The sequence below is a fragment of the Mauremys mutica genome, chromosome 10, assembly GCF_020497125.1.
Source record: "Mauremys mutica isolate MM-2020 ecotype Southern chromosome 10, ASM2049712v1, whole genome shotgun sequence".
Classification (NCBI taxonomy): Eukaryota; Metazoa; Chordata; order Testudines; family Geoemydidae; genus Mauremys; species Mauremys mutica.
Genome location: NC_059081.1, coordinates 45,381,508 through 45,403,287, shown reverse-complemented (window position 1 = coordinate 45,403,287; position 21,780 = coordinate 45,381,508). Strand labels below are relative to the sequence as shown.

General features: G+C 39.4%; 1 protein-coding gene across 2 annotated transcripts in view; it reads left to right on the top strand.

Annotated features, from left to right (window-relative positions):
- Positions 1 to 21,780, top strand: part of CERKL (ceramide kinase like) — a 94,563-nt gene that overhangs the window by 23,264 nt on the left and 49,519 nt on the right. For both annotated transcript variants that reach the window (XM_045032676.1, XM_045032677.1), the window contains exon 2: positions 15,094 to 15,333. In XM_045032676.1, the coding sequence (XP_044888611.1) occupies positions 15,094 to 15,333 (240 nt within the window). The remainder of the gene's footprint in view (positions 1 to 15,093; positions 15,334 to 21,780) is intronic.

The window sequence follows — 21,780 nt, the reverse complement described above, 5'->3', positions numbered from 1 at the left end:
TTGAGGACAGTGTACCAGTCAGGGCAGATCTCCTAGACCCCATATTTCCTTTTAGAAACAGCCTGTCTCTCTCTTTTACGGTGCATGGAATGAGATGACATCAGACAAGTGGGTCCTCAGCAATGTGAAGGAAGGATATATCATCCAATTTACTTCCCTTCCTTACCCCAACCACCATCCCCTTCCCTGTTTAGAGTCCCATCTCACAAGATTTTATTACTTCAGGAAGTATATTCTCCTCTAGAATTGGAAGCTGTAGAGGAAGTTCCTTAACACTCAGGGAAAGGCTTTTATTCTTGTTACTTTCTGATTCCCCTAAAAGAGGTGGGTTAAGACTCAGTCTGGACTTGAGAAAACTGAACAGATTTGTTCAAGAAACTGAAATTCAGGATGGTCACCTTTTTGTCTGTCATCTAGTCCCTAGAGATTGGTTCTCTGCCCTTGATTAGCAGGACGTTTACTATCATAGAACTATACATCATGGCCACAGAAAACATCAGTGGTTTATATGGGATCACACACTACCAATACATAGTGCTATGTTTTGGTCTATCCTCTGCCTCAAGGTTGTTCACCAAATGTATTACAGTGGTCGTGGCCCACCTCTGGTATTTAAATATATCCTTGCCTGAATGACTGGCTGCTCTGATGAAAATTAAAGGAGCACGTTCAGAATTGCATCGGTCAGATCATACAACTATTCTCTCATCTGAGGCTGAAATTGAATATGGAGACATCAATATTACTTCCATCCCAAAAAATACATTTTATTGGTACAGATCTTGATGCCTTGACACCCGTCACTTACCATCTGAAGGATAGGTTTCTCTCAGTACTCACTTTTTCAAAATCTTCAAGTCCAGGCCAAGAGGAACAGTATGCTCTTGCCTCCAGGTTCCAGAACATATGGCCTAATGTGAATTCATGACTCAGCATGCCAGACTTCACCGCAGGTGTTTGAAGGCCTGGCTTCACTACATGTACCAGACATACTGGGCAAGCTGATTTGCATACTTGCATGAGTGCTTGTCTTCGTGGACTAGCTCATGAACCCTCCAAAGTGTAGTGTATGAAAACATAGAATCAAATACCTTTGACATTAACAATGGGGTGAAATGTGTGTGCACGTGGAGATCTTAGCCCCAGTGCTCTTTAACATATGCTTTTCATTCCTGCTTCTTCATGCATTTAAGGACAGAAGTGATGGCATTTATCTTAAACCCAGACTAGATGGAGGCTTGTTCAACAGCACAAGATTTAGAGTGAAAACCAAGGTGAAGGAGCTGGTTTTGAGAGATTTCTCTCTTTACTGCATCTACCTTATCCTTGATATGGTATTTGCAAGTTTCCCTGTCTTCCTCTCTATGGGCTGATAAGTAAATGAGTGGAAACTTCCCAAAATGGGTTTGTGACTCCCTGAATTGATGACTGCTCATTCTTCCTGAGGGATTCAGTCAGCATACCTATTCCTGATCCATGGGATAATAGTTCTTTCTTTCTCACGCAGTATGATATTGTTTCTTCCATCTCTTTCCTCCTCTTCCAACCACTCCCCCCCCATGTCAGTGGAATTCTGAACAGGTACATGGGTCTGCTCATGTAGATGCAGTTACAGGATTAGGAACTAGAATTGTAAATAAACAAAAGAGAGTGTAGCAGATTGCTTAATAGGAATGGTAGTGTTGATTACTTGGGTATTACCATGTGCAAGGATGTATGTCAGTAGTTATGAGGACTACTTTTTGGTTTAGTTTTTTTTGTTTGTTTGTTTTTAACCAGCTGACGTATATTCATATGTGTGTTGGGCATGGTCAGGTATGTTTGACTTTCCTGTAGGAAGTCCTCCGTGTGTTACAAGGTCACCTTTTTTTTTTTTTTTTAACTCATTGGGACGTGTAGTATTTATGACCACCCATTTTCATTCATTCAACATCTGCTTATTTCTGCCTATTGTATAAAGTGTCTTATTTGTTTAATTTTTTAAAAGTGCTGCTCCATTTGTTTAATAATTATTATTACATGGAACTAAGAGTCAGGGGTTCATATTTGCATGGCATGTGATTGTTCTCTGACCAGAAAATGGCCCTATGAACACTTCCCAAACACATTATTTGTACCTGTTAGTTTCCCTAAATTGTTTAAGTATTTTATGTAGTTATACAGACTGGAGTTCTTGATTCCACTACTGTTTGTTGAATGCATTTTAAATTAATGAATTTTAAATATTCCAAGTAAAACTTCTTTAATTACTTCTTCCATCCTTATCCGAACATGACTAAAAATGTTTTTTCTTGTTCATTAAACCATTGTTTAGAGTTGTCAATAAATGTTACCAGTATTCTGTATGTAGCTAGTGTAATTGGAATTATGAAAGAAAAATGCAATATTTACACAATTTTTATTTTATCATAAGTGGATTGCAAGTATATTGAACAATTTTGCTGCTGAACAAGATAAACATAGATGCTTAGCCTGATGCACAGGTGGATATCATGGTGTTGAGCATCATGCAGTGAAACACATGGCACAACGCAACATGAGGCAAAGAGCACACAGTTTGAGCTAGAATTCATTTTATGGATGCCTTGCAGATTTGTGCATGTCCATATATTGTTTTCCATGTAGTTTTATATTGAAAGTTTATAGTAGCATAAACTACTCTAAAGGAATAGTCTTATCTTAATCAAGATACATACTTTATTATGTAAGCCTCTTCTGTATCAATATTTTAATAATTTGTATAACTACATTTTGTCTATTTTCATAATTACATTGGTTCCCAGTATACAGTAGTTACAATCAGTGCTGAAAGGAAACTTGCATCCATCTGGAAGCAATAAACTTTTCTAAAAGACTGCACTGTGTTACTTAATCCTGTGATTTCTTACTGTGAGTGAAATTAAGGTTTGCTTCAGTTGTCATATCATATTGATATCAAATTTGTTTGAAAAAAGCTTTGACAGAAGTATTGAGCTACTGAAGACATTTTAAAATAATGAAATGAAACTCCAAAGATTGCATTTTCCTTTGATTACTTGCAGCATACGCATCATTGTAAAATAGTGAAGTATACAATAAAAATGTTACAAAATTAGTAAAATATTCATATTTTGTAAATTGTTATCTTTATGTGAAAGACTAATTGTTGGTTTGTATTTTAGGGTGAAGTAAATGGCACATATACTACAATATTGTTCCCCCTCAGGTTATTTCTAGTATTCTTTGTATCACGTCTTTTCTCCTCAACTGTTATATACATAATATGGACATTTCTAAGATTAAGCATAAAAATTATAGCAATACATAGCAGTGTATGTTACATGGATCAATCCAGTTTTACCATAAAATAGTCTTTCCCCCTCTTTCTTGGAAATGCATTGTAAGACAAAGGAATATGGGTCTGGACTCCTTTCATGTAGACATAGGGGTGTGATTTACTTCCTGCCTGTTCCCACTTCCTGTGCTGGAGTAGAGAAAGGGAAGGAAATTTACTCCTGTGAGAGAATGCTAAAGGTACTATTGCTGTTGCCTGCCCTGGGTGTTCTATTGGGGAGGGATGCTTTAAAATTTGTCTCGGTCTGCATCTCAGTGCTGCTGGTGGAGGTTGCCCTCGGCGAGTTGCTGAATCAGCACATCTTCCAGACAGCCTGAATCCATCATCTCCTTGATCAGTCCTACCCACTTTGGGGTTTGTGCTGACTGATGCGAACCTCTGCTAGAGTGTGGTTATGATGACTTGTGCCTCTTTGCCCCTGCTCCAGGCAGATTTAGAGCTGGCAGAATCCCACATCAAAGCTGGTACATCACTTGTAGTAATCTTATTCAGTATATAATATATGAATGTCTAAAGATGTTTTGATGTTTCACTAATGTCTCAGATTATTAAAGTAAATATGTCATTATTTAGCAGATGCAGAAGTAAGTCCATGTATAATATGTTTAAATCTCCCAATGGGACACAAGAACATGCTTGAAGTTAAATATGTGCTTAAGTGCTTTCACGATTAGGGATGCTTTCTTGAATTGGGACATCAGTGAATTGCCTGATGCCACTCAGTAAAGGAGTGGCAGAGCTGTGAAGAGCTCAGAATCTTCAGTGCCAGTCTTCTGTTTTGAATGTTAGACCAATCAATCAAACTAACAATAAATCATGTGTTACATTGTCCTATCATTGAAGATTGTATCCTATTTGAAGCAAAGAGTCTTGTGGCACCTTATAGACTAACAGACGTTTTGGAGCATGAGCTTTCGTGGGTGAATACCCACTTCGTCGGATGCACGGCTACCCCTCTGATACTATCCTATTTGAATTATTCAGCATTACTTTATTTTTCATTTAATATTCTTTTACGTATTAATTATATTCAGTTTTAACAATTAAGCAAAAAGACTTCTTGTGGTGGGGTGTTACCATGCCAGAGTGTTCTTTCTGTGATGTTTTTTTTTTGTAATTTTTCATTTAAATTATTTTAAAGGGAAAAATAGACTCTTTTTCTACCTTGGAAGATTTCACATCTGTCTTCTCAGAATATTGTGCGTTGTTACTTATAGTGCAACTTAAGTCTGATTTGATTTAATTTTGGTAAAAGAAAATAAAAAGGAATCTCATAAATGTGAGTAAAGTGCCAATAATAGTCTTAGTGAGTTCATTGCTCCTGCTGTGGCCCTTTCTTGTTGCGTAAAAAGGCTGAAGTGATGTAAAGTGGCCCTAAAAACCTTGGATCCAGACATGGGAGGATTCTCAGGAACTGTGGAAGACAGATATAAGACTGCTTTCCGAGGACCCCTTTGTAAGTCCTGCAGTAGGGGTGTACTGGAAGTGAGGCTGGGATGAGGGAAGAGAAATGTGCTGGTGGGACTGCAACACACAGCACTGTGGAGATTCCGGGCGGTGCTGCAACTTGTAGAGCAGCCCAGGGGAGACTGCTGTAACTTAGGCTATTGGGCTGCCTATGTTACGTCAGGAGTGCCAGAGCAGACCAAGATCAGGAGGGCACAAAGATGTCTTAGATCCTCTCCCCCAGGTCTGTGAGTTCTGTGCTGGGAAACAGTGAGAATTCAGAAATTGCCAAAATAAGTTTGTTATGGAATTTTATGTGTAGTGCAACAAATTTAATATCTAATGACCTAGATGGCAGATATTAATAGAAACCACATTTTAAAAATTGTAAATATTTTAAAATCTGTTCTGAAGCAGAACATTTAACAGGCCTAGAACGATACTTGCATTATTGTAAATTATTCATTTAATACCTAATTCTGCTGCTTTATGTGCCAGATCCTTTATATTGTATAGTATATAAAATATACACCAATTGTACTGCACGTACAAAATTTGGCAACATATTATAAGCCATAGAAATAATGTTAGGGGAGAAATGAATATTTTAATTTAGAACTATATTTTCTTTGGTAGTTTAAATTTTATTATTTTCATAATTTCTATAGAGCTCATCACTGTATCTGAGTGCCTCTCATTCATTAATGAATTAAACTTCACAGCATCTTTGTGAAGTAAAGAAAAGATTAACTCAATTTTACATAGAGAGAAACTTCAGTGGAGAGTGGTTAAGTAACTTGCCTAAAATCACACAAGGAATTTATAGCAGAGGAGGGAATAGAAGCCACATCTCAGGACTCCCAAATCCTATGCTTTAACTATAAGATTATCTTTCCTCTATATTTTTCCTTCTTTTGTGCTTGAGATTTATAAATTGAATTATAGAAATAAATTCTATAACCATGTAGCATTGCACTTTTTATGCCATGTCAGGAGATAATGCACATATGGTTTAAGAACTATTCAACAAATGCTTTATTTTAATAATCCTGTTAAAATATACATAGCAACAGCCTGCTAAATTCTGTCACAAATATTCTTAATTTTCAACAGAATTATTTTATTTTTTTGTATATGTTTTGATCTTTTTGGCTCTAAAAATATAGTTTGTTTTAAAAAAAAAACCAAGTTTAACCTTATTAACAAATAATTAAAATTTGGTTTTTCTATTTACAATTAAATTGTATTCAAATTTTAGTCCATTGCCCCACAGTTTTACCTCAGTATGTGGTGTATTCAAACAGAATTTTGTATTAGAAGATTAGATCATCCTAAATAGCAAAAAATTGTAGGATAACCCCATTGCTTGAAAATCTAGTACAGCTTAAGTAGGTGTATAAAACGCGTTGTTAAAAATTCATATATCAGGCTGGCTTATTTTTCATGCTGTATTTGAAAAAGTGGACATGTGCAGAAACTGCGAGTACAATTAGCGTCAAGCAGCTAAATCCAGCTCTAATCCTGTTTACGCTCTACATCAGACAGATGTGCCAAGATTGATTTAGACAAGCCCTTGGCTTATAGTTTTTTTTTATATGTAAAATATATATTTTAAAAAGCTCCATATATTATTCTATTTTTGTTAGACCTTTGCTAAATGTTAAGTGGTGTTAATTTTGCTACTCTTACTAAATACTGTAACCTACTTTATGCTGGTCCCTTCTTTGCTCTCATGGTGACATGACAACCTGGCAGGAGAGATTATCTTTATTCCTTGTAATTAAATTGACTTTTTTTTCCAGAAGATACAACAATAGGAAGTGGGTGCTGAATTAAAAAAATAGCATGATATCTAATAGATGTATACTTAAATCCCTTGCAAGAGCAGATGGTACCCAGTAACTTCTAAGTAATGTGAGAGGACAGTTAATGTTCTGAAACAGCTAGCAATAACGAACATGATACTAATGAACCAATAGTTCTTAAATGAAAAGAAAAACTGCATGTCTAAACCAAGATTATATGTCTGTTTAATGTGAATTTGGTTACTAGATCACATCTGAAATATTTTCGTTTGATAGATAATGCAAATAAAGTTTTATAAGTTCCATGATCTCAGTTGGATCTTACACATTTTTATTTTTTCATTTTATGAAAAAGTTATTTTTTTTTTTTACCAAACAACCACTATTCAACCCACGTAGGAGATTTGTATGTCTAATTCCTCTTAATTTTAGTGGGAAATAAGTATCCAAATCTGTTCGGTATCTTTGAAAATCTCAGCCTAAATATATTTCAAGAACATTTTTAAAGTGTGGCCTAGAGTATGTCCAGTTCAATGTTTCTGAAGTTTAAATTTTGACTCTTACAAGAAAATCTTTTTTTGGGGTCTAATCTGTGTATAAAATGCATGTATTTGGCTTATTAGCGAGTACTATATTTTCTTTATGAAAAAGAGAAGGTTGGTATTCATATGACCAGCCCAGGAATTTGACAAATTTAGAGCAAGTGGAGGGTAAAGAGGACTAATTTAAAACAGGCAGTGTCAGGTTTAAAATATTACTGTTAAAGAAATGTTCTTACCTACATTATAAACTTCTTGCATTTTGAAAATTTAAGGATTTTTAAAATCAAATTTGCATTTTATTGTTTTGTTTTGTTTTTTACTTTACTTTTCTTATGCAATTGAACTACTAATTTTAACTTTCGTTTTCAGTCTGAATTTCAGATTCTCATGCACTATTACATAACCCCACCCTTCTCTGCCTACCAGATTTGCCCTGCAGTGGGGTGGTGGGGCTAGTGGCTTCTGTTAGAGATGACTGGTGCCTGCTGGGAGTGGGGTCAACAGCTTGAGTCAGGCCCCCCAGACATGCTCCCTTTCCCCTCCCTGCAGTTCACAGGTGTTAGCTCTTTCTGGAGATGCAGTGACAAACAGTTGGGAACTGCAGGGAGGGGACACAGCTTCAGCGCCACAGGAAGAGGCAGCAGCTCTCACTGCAGCTCCCAGCTGTTTTCTGCTGCCTCTCCCCATGGCCATAGATCCCAACTTGATGGCTCCAGCAGCTGCCTTGCAAGAAGGGGGCCCAGTGGCACCATGTGACTGAGCAGGGCCAGCACACCCTGGCAAAAATCTGGTGGGGCATGTGTCCCCCACCCCGCAGTGTTGCTTCTGGCTTGTGACCAGCAGGGGGAGAGGTCTCAGGGCTTCTGGCAGGCATGCCCTGTGGGGCTGGGCTCATAACTTCAGCAGGAGCAGTCCTGAGCTCTGGCAGGCATCTCCCACAGGGCTGAAGCCCCTAGCCCCGGCAAGCATGCCCCGGCTCTCGAACTTCTAAAGGTTGTCACATACGGCTCAGAGGCTCAGGAAGTTTGGCCATTCCTGCGCTATTACAGTGTAGCAATATTTGTGTTACTTGCAGCATAGGGGAATAGTTTAATTTTAAACAAACTATTTGCATTAGAAATGATTTATTTAAAGAGAATACATAATGAACACATTCTTATTACGCTGGGTGTTAAACACATTGTAGCAAATACATATGTGTTTAGCATAGTATATACCATATTAATAAGTATTAGGTGTGTATATGAGAAAGAGTTTGGTTTAGTGACTTGTCTAGCATCACATAGCAACCATATAGCAGAGGTAGGAATAGAATCCAGTTCTCCAGGGCAGCATTCAGCTACCTTAAGCATGAAATTATTAATTCTCTTCCTGCAGTCCTCTGCCTCATTCACTATGCCTCTTCTAACTTCTGTAACAAATGAGACAAGGGTATCATAGAAAGTAGCCTCACTAACTATTCAACTCATTCATCCTCCCCATCCACTCCAGCTACTATCTGTTCTGCGTTCAGATCAGGTAGTGTCCTTCACCCTGCCATGGTGTCAGCATGGGGAGCATAGGAAAACCAGTAATATTACTCTCAATTTTGCAGTGTGCAGGAGCAATTTCAGGGAAAGTTCTGCTCAGTTCTTGCAGTCCTGGGCTAGAGTGTTGTCAGTGCAGATAGACTCTTCAGATAATTTAGCTGCCAAATTTTTAACAAGTCTCTACTGAGCCTCTGTGAACTGTTTTTCCCTCCCCCTCCCCCCAAGGCTTAAAACTTGGCCAAATCTGCATGTTTTTGAACAAGAAGAGGCTCAGCTCTGACACAGAGGCAAACTCCCTGGCAAATATCAAGTCCCTGTATCAGAGTGGAGATACTAGAGCTTCTCAGTGAGATAGTTGTATGAATACATGTATATATATTTTAACCTGGACAAACATATTTTCCCCTAATCTCATTCTCAGAAATGTATGAACTGTTTTAACTGGAACCTGCAAAACAAACAAACAAAAACCAGTGTGAGTCAGGCAAATTAATGTGGAAAATTTCAGTCTTAACAACTTAAGTTTGACCGTTTTAAACACCCAAAACTGTGGTCTTTATAATGGGAAGGATAGGACAACCATAAGTACAGGCGATGGTACCTGCTCTGCCTATAATAAAATCTGCATGGATATTGGTTTATCAGCAGGCAAGGACACTCACCAACTTCTATGATGTAAAAGCTCTTGCCCTTGCCTTTCTCTGCTAGTGTCACCTCCCCATCAGATTCATAAGTCTTGCCAGGTTCTTGTGCATCTATTCAATACCAGCAGAATACAGAACGTGGGGGTGGGAGGGATTTTGATCTCAGAATGTTTTTAACTCCCTTCTGAAATCTGGTGGTTTTGCAGGGGATCAGTCCACTACTACCAATATCCTCAACATTCAGCAGAGCCCTTTCTGTGTATAGCATCACAATGAGGTACTGGTATATTGCTTCAAAATTTATGAGATAACATTAATCTCCTGCACATCCACACTCCTGCATAGTCATGTAAGGTGTGTTGGGGTTTGTGTGTGTGAGTCCTCACTCCCCTCTTCTGGAGAGACATGGCTACTTTCTTCTGACAAGGGTGCAGAGGGCTCCTCTCTTCTCTCAGCTCTCTCTTCCTCCTCACAGTTTACCTCTGGGAACTCAGGAACATATTCCTCTTGCATTTCCATTCTTTTAAGTTTATACTCCCTTTCCACCTCCTTTTCTTGGGCTGTTGCTTTTCTGCTTCTAGCTCCTTCTCTTGATCTTTATGCTTTTGGTTTTCCAACTCTAGTGTTCTCTGGTTGGCCTTCTCTTGCTGTTGTTTTTCTTCCTTTCTTTATCTGACTCTCCACTATTTCCAGCTTTCTGGTCTTCTCTGCTATTTCCAGCTTTTGGACCTCTATCTTGGTCAGGTTGAGATTCAGGGCTGCCTTGCTGGAAGCTGTGTCAGGCTGGTTTTCTAAACCTACACCTCCCTCAGGCTTGGGCTCTTTTGCTGGATTAGTCAGATCTCCTTGCTACTTATCACATTCCATGAGTAGAGATCTCATTCCTTCCCTTCTTTCTCTGTAGCATTTGAGCCACGTTCTGTGCACAGTTTTTCTAGCTGCTTTCTGGTATGTTTTGCATATGTCTCCTGCTTATTCTTCCCGTATTTTTCTTTTGTTTTTATTTCCCTTAACCAAAATAAACAAATGGAAAATAAATGTTTCCAACCTTCTCACTTTTGCGTCTGTCTCTGTATCACCTAGAATATGACCCTTAGTTAACTAGCAAATGGGGTGGAGAGCTGACAACTATGCCACTATGCTGCTTCCTGCGAGTACCCAGGGTTGTGAGGCACCTTGCTACCACCTGTCATTAGTGTGAAGAAGCCTTTTCTGTGCCTGCTGTGAGTCAGCTCCCCAGCTCTATCAGCCATGGACAACACAAGCATTCCTCTCTCAACCTACTCAGGCTCTGGTCCTTCTGCAGGTTAGCAATAGGCATGCTCCAACCCCCGAATCTTCAAAGTGTCCAGCCCTGGTCCACTGGACACTGAGATAATTCACAAATACCCTGCTCCCAAAGGAGCAGTGGACACCAGCTTATCAGTTACACCTCAGATCATCACTCTGTTTATCACACAACACTTAGATATGTTTGTGGCACTCTGCCTCTAAGCAACCCTGGAAACCCATATTCACCACTCTCATATAATTAATATGTTTCATACAAAGCATGCCATGTAAGCTACATGAAAAGCCATGATCTGCTGAAACCCATTATTTTGTCCAAATGTGTATGTTGTTAGTGTGTATCAAGTTATGAGATTTTTGCTGTATGGTTGTTACCAAAGTATGTTTTAAGTTTGCTAGTGGCATACAAAGAAAACAAACCACTCACAGGATGGTATGACAGAATGTACTCAATGGCCATTAACAAGCAGAGGAGTTGTAATCAAGGGATTTACAATTCCAGGACAGTTGTGCAAACATCACACAATGGGGACTGCTTGATCCTATGACTCCATTGCACAAGACCACACCGGGGGACTGCTCAACTGAGGGACTCAGGGAAGCCTGTCAGGGCATGTCGAGAGACTAAGGATGTAAAAGAGAGAACAGTGGCTGCATGTTTTGGCCTCACTCCTCACAGAACTCAACACCTGGAAACACATCTGGAAGGGGGAAGTTGGTCCCAGGCTGGAGGAGAATTCCAGCCTTTGTATTGAAGATCTATTATCTGTCTGTGCTATCTATCCGGGTGAGACACTGATTCAAATCCTGTTTAGTTTATAGAACTTAGATTGTTCACTTTTTTCTTTAGTATCCATCTCTATCCTTTATGTCTAAGTGATTATAAGTGGTAAAGTCTATCTTTTTGTAGCTAATAAACTTGTTTTATGTTTTGCCTAAAACAGCGTGTTTTGATTGGAGTGCTTGGGAAATCTGTTCAGGAACAAAAACTGGTGCATGTCCTCTCCACGTTGAGGGAAGGGCAGACTGGGTTATAAACATATACTGCTCAGGCTTCTGACCAGGACAGGATGGTATAGCGCTGGAGAGCAAAGCTGGGGAGCTGGGGGGAATTGGCTGGAGCCTCGCTGTTGTTAAGCATTCATTTAACTCAGCTGGGTGTGTCCCTGCCTGTGGATGTCTGTATGAGTGTAGTACCTACCAGAGGTTTGCAAGTTGTCACAATAGCATAGAGTAAGAGAGAGCTGAGAGTTGATAAGCCAGAGGACTCAGTGGTACCCCAGTTCCAGGTTGCACCCTGGGAAGACCCATCACAATGTTTATAATGGAAAAAAAAGCATAAGTTTATTTAACAAAGAGGAAAGATTCAAATGGTAGCAAGTAGAAGTATTGGAAGCAAATGGTTACGTATAAAATAAAAACATTTCTTAACTAGTTACTGTCAAGTCTTTTATAGGGCAAAGTTCACCCCAAATCCTTCTAACATATTACAGCCAGGCTTGGCTGTGATCTTCCATTCATGAGAAGCATCCTTATCACCTACTGGTGACCTGCCTTAACTCGCACACCTCCGCTACACAAATTCAGACTGGAAATAAGGTGTACATTTTTAAGAGTGAGAGTAATTAACCAATAGAACAATTTACCAAGGCTCATGCTGGATTTTCTGTCACTGACTATTTTAAAATCTATGAGAGATGTTTTTTCTAAAAGATGTACTCCAGGATAATGGACAAACAACTGAACATGAGCTGTCACTGCGATGTTGTAGCAAAAAGGGCTAATGTGATCCTTAGATATATAAACAGGTTAGTAGAAGTAGGGAGGTGGCTTATCTCTGTATACAGTCTTGGTGAGATCAGTGTTGGAATATTACGTACCATTCTGATGTTCACATTTTAAAAAGGATGTTGATAAATTGGAGAGGTACATAAAAAGCTACAAAAATTATTCGAAGGCTGAAGAAAATGCATTGCAGTGAGACCTGAAGAGTTCTATCTGTTTAGCTTATTGAAAAGAAGATTGAGAAGAGACGCAATTAGTGTAAAAGTTCCTTCATGGGGTGAAAATGCTGGGTTCTAAAGTGCTCTGTAGTGCAATGGAGAAGTGCAGTGGCTCAAAGCTGAAGCCAGACAAACTTAAATTAGAAATTAGGCACAAATATTTAACAGTGAGGTTGATTAACTACTGGATCAAACGACCAAGGGAAGGAGTGGATTCTCCATCTATTGATGTCTCCAAAAGAAGACTGGAAAATATGCTTTAGCCAAACAAGTTATGCATCAGTCAGACATAAGTTATTGGGCTCAATAGGATAACTATGTGAAAATTAATGGCCTGTGATATGCAGGCAGTCAGATTAGATGATATAATGGTCCCTTCTGGCATTAACTGTAGGACTATAAGGGTTTGGCTACACTTGCAAGTTAGAGTGCATTAAATCAGCCCCAGACACCCTAACCCCTGAGGTGTCCACACTGGCAAGGCACTTAGAGCACCTGAACTCCGTGGCTGGAGCACCCCTGGTAATGTGTTGCTAATGTTCACCATTCTATTAGGTGATCCAGAGCCAAGTAGAGTCAGAGGGTATATCTACACTATGGGATTATTCCAATTTTACAGAAACCGATTTTTGGAAACAGATTGTATAAAGTCGAGTGCACATGGCCACACTTAAGCACATTAATTTGGCGGTGTGTGTCCATGTACCGAGGCTAGCGTCAATTTCTGGAGCGTTGCACTGTGGGTAGCTATCCTATAGCTATCCCATAGTTGCCGCAGTCTCCCCCGCCCATTGGAATTCTGGGTTGAGATCCCAATGCATGATGGGGCAAAAACAGTGTCGCGGGTGATTCTGGGTAAATGTTGTCAGACAATCCTCCCTCCGTGAAAGCAATGGCAGACAATCATTTCATGCCCTTTTCCCTGGATTGCCCGGGCAGACGCCATGGCACGGCAACCATGGAGCCCGTTCAGCCTTTTTTCACTGTCACCGTATGTCTACTGGATGTTGCTAACAGATGCAGTACTGCAGTGCTACACAGCAGTATGCTCTTGCAAGTTAGCAAAGACGGTTACCAGCTCTATTGTACCGTCTGCTGCCTTGCAAGTTGACAATGACGGTTACCAGTCCTACTGTACCGTCTGCTGCTGTCATGGGTGCTCCTGGCCGGCCTTGGTGAGGTTGGCCGGGGCGCATGGACAAAAATGTGAATGACTCCCCAGGTCATTCTTTTCTTTAAGTTTTGTCTAAAGGGAGAGTCAGTCCTGCCTAGAATATCAGGCAAACCTACTAAAGAACCAGAGAGGCAAATGGCCGCTCTGCATCAGAGCCGGTACAGCTGCAGAGCTGTGGCCTGACCCCGTGCTCTGTGCTGCGCGGTGGCGTGGCTGGCTCCAGCCAGGTGGCACGGATGCCTGTCCTGGTGCTCTGGGCGGCGCAGCTGTAGGCAGGCTGTAGGCTCCAGGCAGCGCGGTAAAGGGACAGGGAGTGGGATTGGATAGAGGGCAGGGGAGTTCAGGGTGGTGGTCAGGGGGAGAGGCTGTGGATAGGGATTGGGGTGGTCAGAGGGCAAGGAACAGGGGGGTTGGATGGGGGCAGGGGTCCTGGGGGGGCAGTCAGGAAGGAGAGAAGGGGCTGGATGGGGCAGTCAGGGGACAGGGAGGGGTGGATGGGGCAGGGGTCTCGGGGGGGGGCGCATCAGGGAACTGGGGGGTTGGATGGGGCAGGAGTCTGGGGCGGTGAGGGGGCAAGAAGCGGGGGAGGGCAGATAGCGGGCGGGGGCCGGACCACGCCTGGCTGTTTGGGGAGGCACAGCCTCCCCTAACCGGCCCTCCATACAATTTTGGAAACCCGATATGGCCCACCGGCCAAAAAGTTTGCCCACCCCTGGTCTAGGATAATCTCTCGTATGTCATCCTTACCCAAACTCAGTTTGACTTTGAGGAATCTACTCTCTCTACTTTCTGATATGAGAGCAGGAGTGGATAGGCCTGCATAAGCTTTAAATGGGTCAATGGTACTTCTTAAAGAGGTATTTCAAGGTGGCATCCTCAAGGTCAGTTTTCATAGGCATGCATCCCAGAGACTGTCTGGCATCCAAAGATACATTAGAAACATTTCTGTAGCCTAGATATAGTGCTCCCAATCCATTGCCAGTCTCCAGGGACTGAGGGTTTGAGTTGCCACTAGAATCTGAGGCTGTTTTGTTCCAAGTCAAACTTAACTGAGAATTTAAATAGAAGTTAATAATACTAGTGACTCAGTTCTGGTTTGGTTTATTTTGTGTGTTTTTTACAGCAGGATATTAAATTTGAATGCTAGAATATTGGGCAAAGAACACAACCAGTGATTTATGCAACTGATGCACAATACGTCAAAATTTGAAGATGTAGACCAAATGATTAAAATATAAAACATTGCATATATAATATATAAGGTTTCTATTAGTGCGAGATGTGGGTTAATACACACTGTTAATATAGTTTTTGTTCTTTTAATAGGTGATGCCAATATGAACTTACCATGTAAAGAGGAGTTTGTTGAAATGAAAGATGTATTTTCCGTAAAATTGAAACGTCGTCGTTTTGTAGGACAGAAGAAAGGTGGTGTATTGTTAGGTATCACAGTTTTTGTATGCCTGAAAAAAGAAAATAAACTAAAGGATTCTGCCATCAATTTTAATAATTTAAGTGAAGACCACTGCCATTCCTGGTTTAGCTGTTTGAAGGAAATTTTGAACGGTAAGCACCTTTTCAAAGATAACTCTTTTCTAACTTCATTATAGTTTTATTATGGGATTAGTTCTGTAATATGTAATGTATTCTATATGTAATGTTGAATGTGGGTTACTGTAGTCTTAGAACAGCTTATTGTTTGGAAAGTAAAAGGTAAATATTTCAGTATAAAGGACACAGATTACAGTTGTTGAAACCTTTTGCTCTCTAACGAAATTTATAAACTTGCTTATTGCAATTTAACGTAAAATTTAAAAAGAGGAAGAATAGTAGTAAAATATCTACATTTAGAAAGTAAACGGATTAATTGTGGAAATGTGCTGTACTGTTCATTATATTTCTACAGCCATTTATGGAAAATATGAGAGAAATTTGATGAATTAATAAAGAATAGGGTTGTCAAGTGGTTAAAAAGAATTAATTGCAATTAATCACATGATTAATCATACTGTTTAACAATAATAAAATACCATTTATTTAAATATTTTTGGATGTTTTCTACATTTTCAAATAAATTGATTTCAATTACAACACAGAATACAAAGTGTACAGTACTCACTTTATATTTATTTTTTATTACAAATATTTGCTCTGTAAAAACAAAAGAAATAGTATTTTTCAATGTACCTAATACAAGTACTGTAGTGCTGTCTCTTTATCATTAAAGTTGAATTTACAAATATAGAATTATGTACAAAAAATAACTGCGTTCAAAAGTAAAGTAATGTAAAACTTTAGAGCCTGCAAGTTCAGTCAGTCCTACTTCTTGTTCAGCCAATCGCTCAGGCAAACAATTTTGTTTACATTTGCGGGAGACCATGCTGCCCACTTCTTGTTTACAATGTCACCTGAAAGTGAGAACAGGTTTTGCATGGCACTGTTGTAGCCAGCGTTACAAGATATTTATGTGCCAGATGCACTAAAGATTCATATGTCCCTTCATGCTTCAACCACCATTCCAGAGGACACGTGTCCATGCTGCTGATGGTTTCTGTTTGATAACGAGCTAAAGCAGTGCAGACCGACACATGTTCATTTTAATTATCTGAGTCAGATGTCCCCAGCAAAAAGTTGATTTTCTGTTTTGGTGGTTCAGGTTCTGTAGTTGTCGCATTGGAGTTTTGCTTTTTTAAGACTTCTGAAAGAATGCTCCACACCTCGTCCCTCTCAGATTTTGGAAGGCACTTCAGATTCTTAAACTGTGGGTCAAGTTCTATAGCTATTTTTAGAACTCTCATGTTGGTACCGTCTTTGTTTTTTGTCATATCTGCAAGTGTTTTGTGGAAGTGTTCTTAAAATAAACAACATGTGCTGGGTCAATCATCTGGGACTGCTATAACATGAAATATATGGTATAATGCTAGTAAAACAGAGCAGGAGACATACAATTCTCCCACAAAGTGTTCAGTCACAAATTTAATTAACGCATTATTTCTTTAATGTGTGTCATTATAATGGAAGTATGTCCTCTGGAATGGTGGCCGAATCATGAAGCGGCATACAAATATTTAGCATATCTGGCAAGAAAATACCTTGCAATGCTGGTTACAAAAATGCCATGCGAACACCTGTTCTCACTTTCAGGAGGTGATGTAAATAAGAAGTGGGCAGCATTATCTCCCATAAATGTAAAATAACTTGTTTGTCTGAGCAATTGGCTGAACAAGAAGTAGGACTCAGTGGACTTGTAGTTTTTTTTGTTACATAACTGCACTCAAAAACAAAACAATGTAAAACTTTAATGACTACATTTGTAAGTTGCACTTTCACGATAAAGAGATCGCACTACAGTACTTGTATTAGGTAAATTGAAAAATACTGTTTGTTTTGTTTATCATTTTACAGTGCAAATAATTATAATAAAAATAATATAAAGTGAGCACTGTACACTTTGTATTTTGTGTTGTAATTGAAATCAGTGTCAATTTGAAAATGTAGAAAAACACCCCAAAATATTTATTACATTTCAGTTGGTGTTCTATTATTGTTTCACAGTGCGATTTAAAATGGCGATTAATCGCGATTAATTTTTTTGAGCTAATATGTGAGTTAACTGAAATTAATCGACCGCCCTAATAAAGAATGTTTTCTACTGAGGTCTTCACATTTTTATTTTATCAGCAGGAGTATTTCCAGTGGAGTGGAGGGGACAGAAGCAAGATGATAGGGGACTCAGGAGAGAGCTAGATGAGATGAAGCCTGGATAAAATTTTCAAAAATGCCTAGCTCCTACATTACTCTTGAAAATAGGACTTAAATTCCCATTGACTTTCAATGAGACTTAGGGTATGTCTATACTGCAACTAAAAGCGAGCCTCTCAGTCTGTTCCTGAGTCTGTTGTCTCAAGCTAATTTTGTCTCAGGGCTATAGGCCTGAGAATGCACCTTCTGGCTTCAGGCTGGAGCTCGGGCTCTGAAACTTGGCAATGGGATAGGGGGTGACCTTAGACTCTAGGTCAATGAGAGTTTACTTTCCACAAAAGAGATTCCAAAAATAATAGGTCTCCTCAACCAATTTAAGATTACTCAAGAATATCACTGAAAAGGTGTCTCAGTCTTGGATCACGTGACCTCATTCACTTCTGTCACATAGCATACCAAAGTTCATCCATGTTCCATGCAAGGGTGGTTGAAATCATTGTATCTAGCCATCAGACACCATATGTACATATGATGGTTGCAGGCCCATAAGAAGTACTCTCCTAGTTGAAACGGTGGGAAGATCCTCTTCAGATGTGCAATGGAACCCCGCTACCCCCCCCTTCTTTTCTTTTTGCACCTTTATCTACCAAGTTTGTGGTGACAGATGCTTCCATTCAAGGATGGGGGATTTATCTAAATCACTTTCAGATTTGGGGCCTGTGATCCTCTCAAGAAGTTCGCCTCCATATATATGTCCTAGAGCTCTAGGACACTGATCTGACATGAAAGCATTCTTGCCTCTTTCAGGATCCAAAATGCAACTGTTGATAGACAGTACCACAACTATCTATTCTGTCAACAGGCATGGGGGAGCAAGATCATCTCCACTCTGTCAGGAAGCCACATGGCTAAGGAATTGGTGCATTCTGAATGAAATCACACTGATGTGCTGCACTTCCCTTTAAAACACCTTGGTAGATCAACTTGGCAGGCTGTTCTCCAACAACCATGAGGACATATTTTGGTAGTGGAAATTCCCAGAAAGTAGACCTGGTTTAATGTATGCTACTGTTTCAGATAATTTAAACATGTTTCCTCATACCAGGAAGGGCAAAGGTTTTATTCTTCTTATCACCACTGTTTTTTTCTTTGCATGCTGCCTTTAAACTTTGGGCCAAAATCTCTGCAGATGTAAATGGGAAAGCTACATTAAAATCAATGGGTCTGTGCCAGTTTTCACAAACAGAGAATTTGATCCAAATTTTTTTACAAGTTCTATAAAAATAATGATAAATTGGGGGGAAGGCAATATTTCTCAGTATTTTGGGGAGAGGGTAAAAAAAGACTACTATTCTCTGCCATGTAGAAAATCCTTATTAACTCCCATTCAGTAGAGTAATAATAGTAGTAATAAACTTTGCTGATGTTATTATGATTGCAGTATTTAACTTTATGGGAAGTTGACTGCAATTTAATATGAACCTCTTTGTAGGTGTTCAAAGCAGGTCATTGTTTTTTGTTTTTTTTGTGTGTGATGGCTACATATTTCAAAAAATAGATATAACCAGCTAAAAGGTATTAAATATACATTTTAATTTTAACCATCATCTAAAGTGCAAAATGAAAGAGCCTACCAACAGAAAGAGAGGGAATCCCCTGTGCAATTTTTATTATGGTCTGTTTTCTTCTTGCTATTTTTTTTTTATTCTTAAGCTGCATGTTTTCTCACCATACTTCTGCTCTTGTGTGATGGTGTAGAATTTATCCTAATGTTTAGTAGGTGGCATGTGTGTTTGGAAAAGAATAGTTAAATATTTTCTGAATGAAAATCAATATATATATTTTAATAAGTAAACTAATGTTTTCCCAGTGAGAGAGAAGCACTGGAAATAAATAGGTTTAATTCAATAATGAAAAGGGCATTATAGTTGCTTTCACTTATGAGATGCAGTGTGTAATTTAAAGAATTGTCAATTCCATGCGCTTCTGCTAAGTTAACAAGAACAAATTATTATATAGAGAGACGTAATCCTTTAATTTTCTTTCTATGGCAGATAAATATATCAAATGTAGGAAAACTATATTACTAGTGAAAACAAGAAAAGCTCCACTCTGTGATAGTTTTTCTCCATCCCTTTTTCAAAAAATGCAGAATATAATAAGTTTGTGACAAAGAATAGTATTTCTGACTGATTTCCAAAATTATCTCTCTGTGGTCACAGACTATTAATAGTAAATGAGTTTTACTTTGAAAGAAAAACAGTCTTCATTGTTATAGACTATCAAACTGCTGCTGAACTGTAGTCTCAGAAGCTGGAATACTGAATCCAAAGCTTTCCATATTTTAATGTGACCATTCTTTTAATAAATGGTAATTTATGGCCTTCTCCTGTTTCTATTATGTTAAAGACACTAAGACAGGAGATCGGTCCCTCACTCTGTCAAAAATAGAGATGGCGAGGTAGTTTTTGACAAAACAGTTTTTCACCAGAAAATGCCAATTTGTAAAAAAACAAAGTTTTTGCAGGAGCGTATCGATTTTGAATAAACTTTAATCTGAAAGGTGTGTTGGGTAGAGAGGGAGAGAGAGAGACCTGTCCCCCCAGAATAGCCAATAGCAAAGTGATCTAGTGGCTAGGACATTCACCTGACACATGGCGGGAAACAGGTTCAAGTCCCTGCCTAAACTACCAGGATAAAAAGTCTCTCTCCCTTTCTGGTCAAATGAATATTTAATTTATACACAGCAGGACATCTGCAACAGGAGAGACGGAGAGAGACCCACCCCAGAAAAGCCAATAGCCTGGTGGTTACAACATTCATCTGGGATGTGGGAGGTCCAGCTTTCAGTCCTTGCTCTGAATCAAGAATAGCAGAAATTAGAATTTGGGACTGCTACATATCAGATGAATGCCCTAACCACTAGGCCAGTGGTCCCCAACCTTTTTTGCCAAACGATGAGCCATGGAGGACCGTGGCGGCGAATGAGCATCCGCCGAAATTCTGCCAACAAGCAGCGTCATCCAGAGGGTTCACCGCCAATATACTGCTGAAAATCGGTGGCATTTCAGCAGTGACGCCTCTGGATGATGCAGCTTGTCAGCGGCATTTCGGCAGATGCTTGTCCGCCAGCCAGTATGTGGATGCACTTAGACACCCCGGCGGGCGCCATGGCACCTGCGGGCACCACACTGGGGACCCCTGCCCTAGGCTATTGGCTGCTTGGGTGGTTTCTCTTTGGAAATATTGAAGCATCTCAATTTGTTCCTGATGCAGAACTGGGAAACAATTATAAAATCTCAGTCTTTGCAGGACAAGAAAGCTGTTTCCCATCCAGCTGTTATCAAAAGCAGATACCAGTGAAAGCAAAATAATGTATATATTACTTTTTCTGCTTGCATTCTCCTCTGAATTTTCTGAATAGGAATATTTGACGTGTTTCTCATCTTCCCTCTTCCTTAAAGGTCCGGCGGGGGCTTTACCCTTAAACATCTAAATATAAAAAAATGCAGATTCCTGCAGATCTCAGAATAATCGTAAGCACAGGCTACTTTCATAGAGAGCAGCAAGTGCCTGTGCTTTCCTCTGTGAGTTCCCTGCATTCATCAGGAGCTGTGATGCCATATGTTCCCCAATGGCAGCTGCACTATCACCTACTCAGGTTGCTTTGGATTCAGCCTTGTGGCTTTTCAGTTGGAACCCCCCTGGACCTTAGAAAAGTATTATGTGCAATGTGGCTATTTCTAGCTCTTTTGTCAGTCCCATTCCCTCTGCAGACCTGCAACTGTGTAATGTTTAGGTGTCAGGGGAAATACACATTATCTCTCCAACCCTCCGTGGGTATGGGGAATCTGCAGCCCTCGGAGTACTAAAGAAAGTCTGTGTAGTTCATATGTCATTTTAAAAACAAATAAAACAAAACAAAAATACCCACACCACAGATTTTCTTATTTCAGTTCTGCAATACAAACTCACTTTTGAAGACAAATCAAAGAAATAAGACAACCCCTCCCCGTAATTATATCTGGAAAATCAACAGAGACTTTGTTTTTTTATTGTTTAGGCGTAAAATTTTCAGAATTTCCAAAGTCCCATTCACTTTCAATAAAGTTCAGACTCTTAAGTCATAGTAGGTACTTTGGAAAACTTTACCCTGATCAGCCATGAGTGTTCCCACAGCTTGTTTTCAAAGCAACATTATGAATGACATCTTTACAAATGCAACTCATTGGAAATCTCTCAAGTTTTGTTTTCATTTTTTACAGTGACAGAAAAATCTGCAAAGTAAAGTTTTGTGCTTTTTAAAAATAT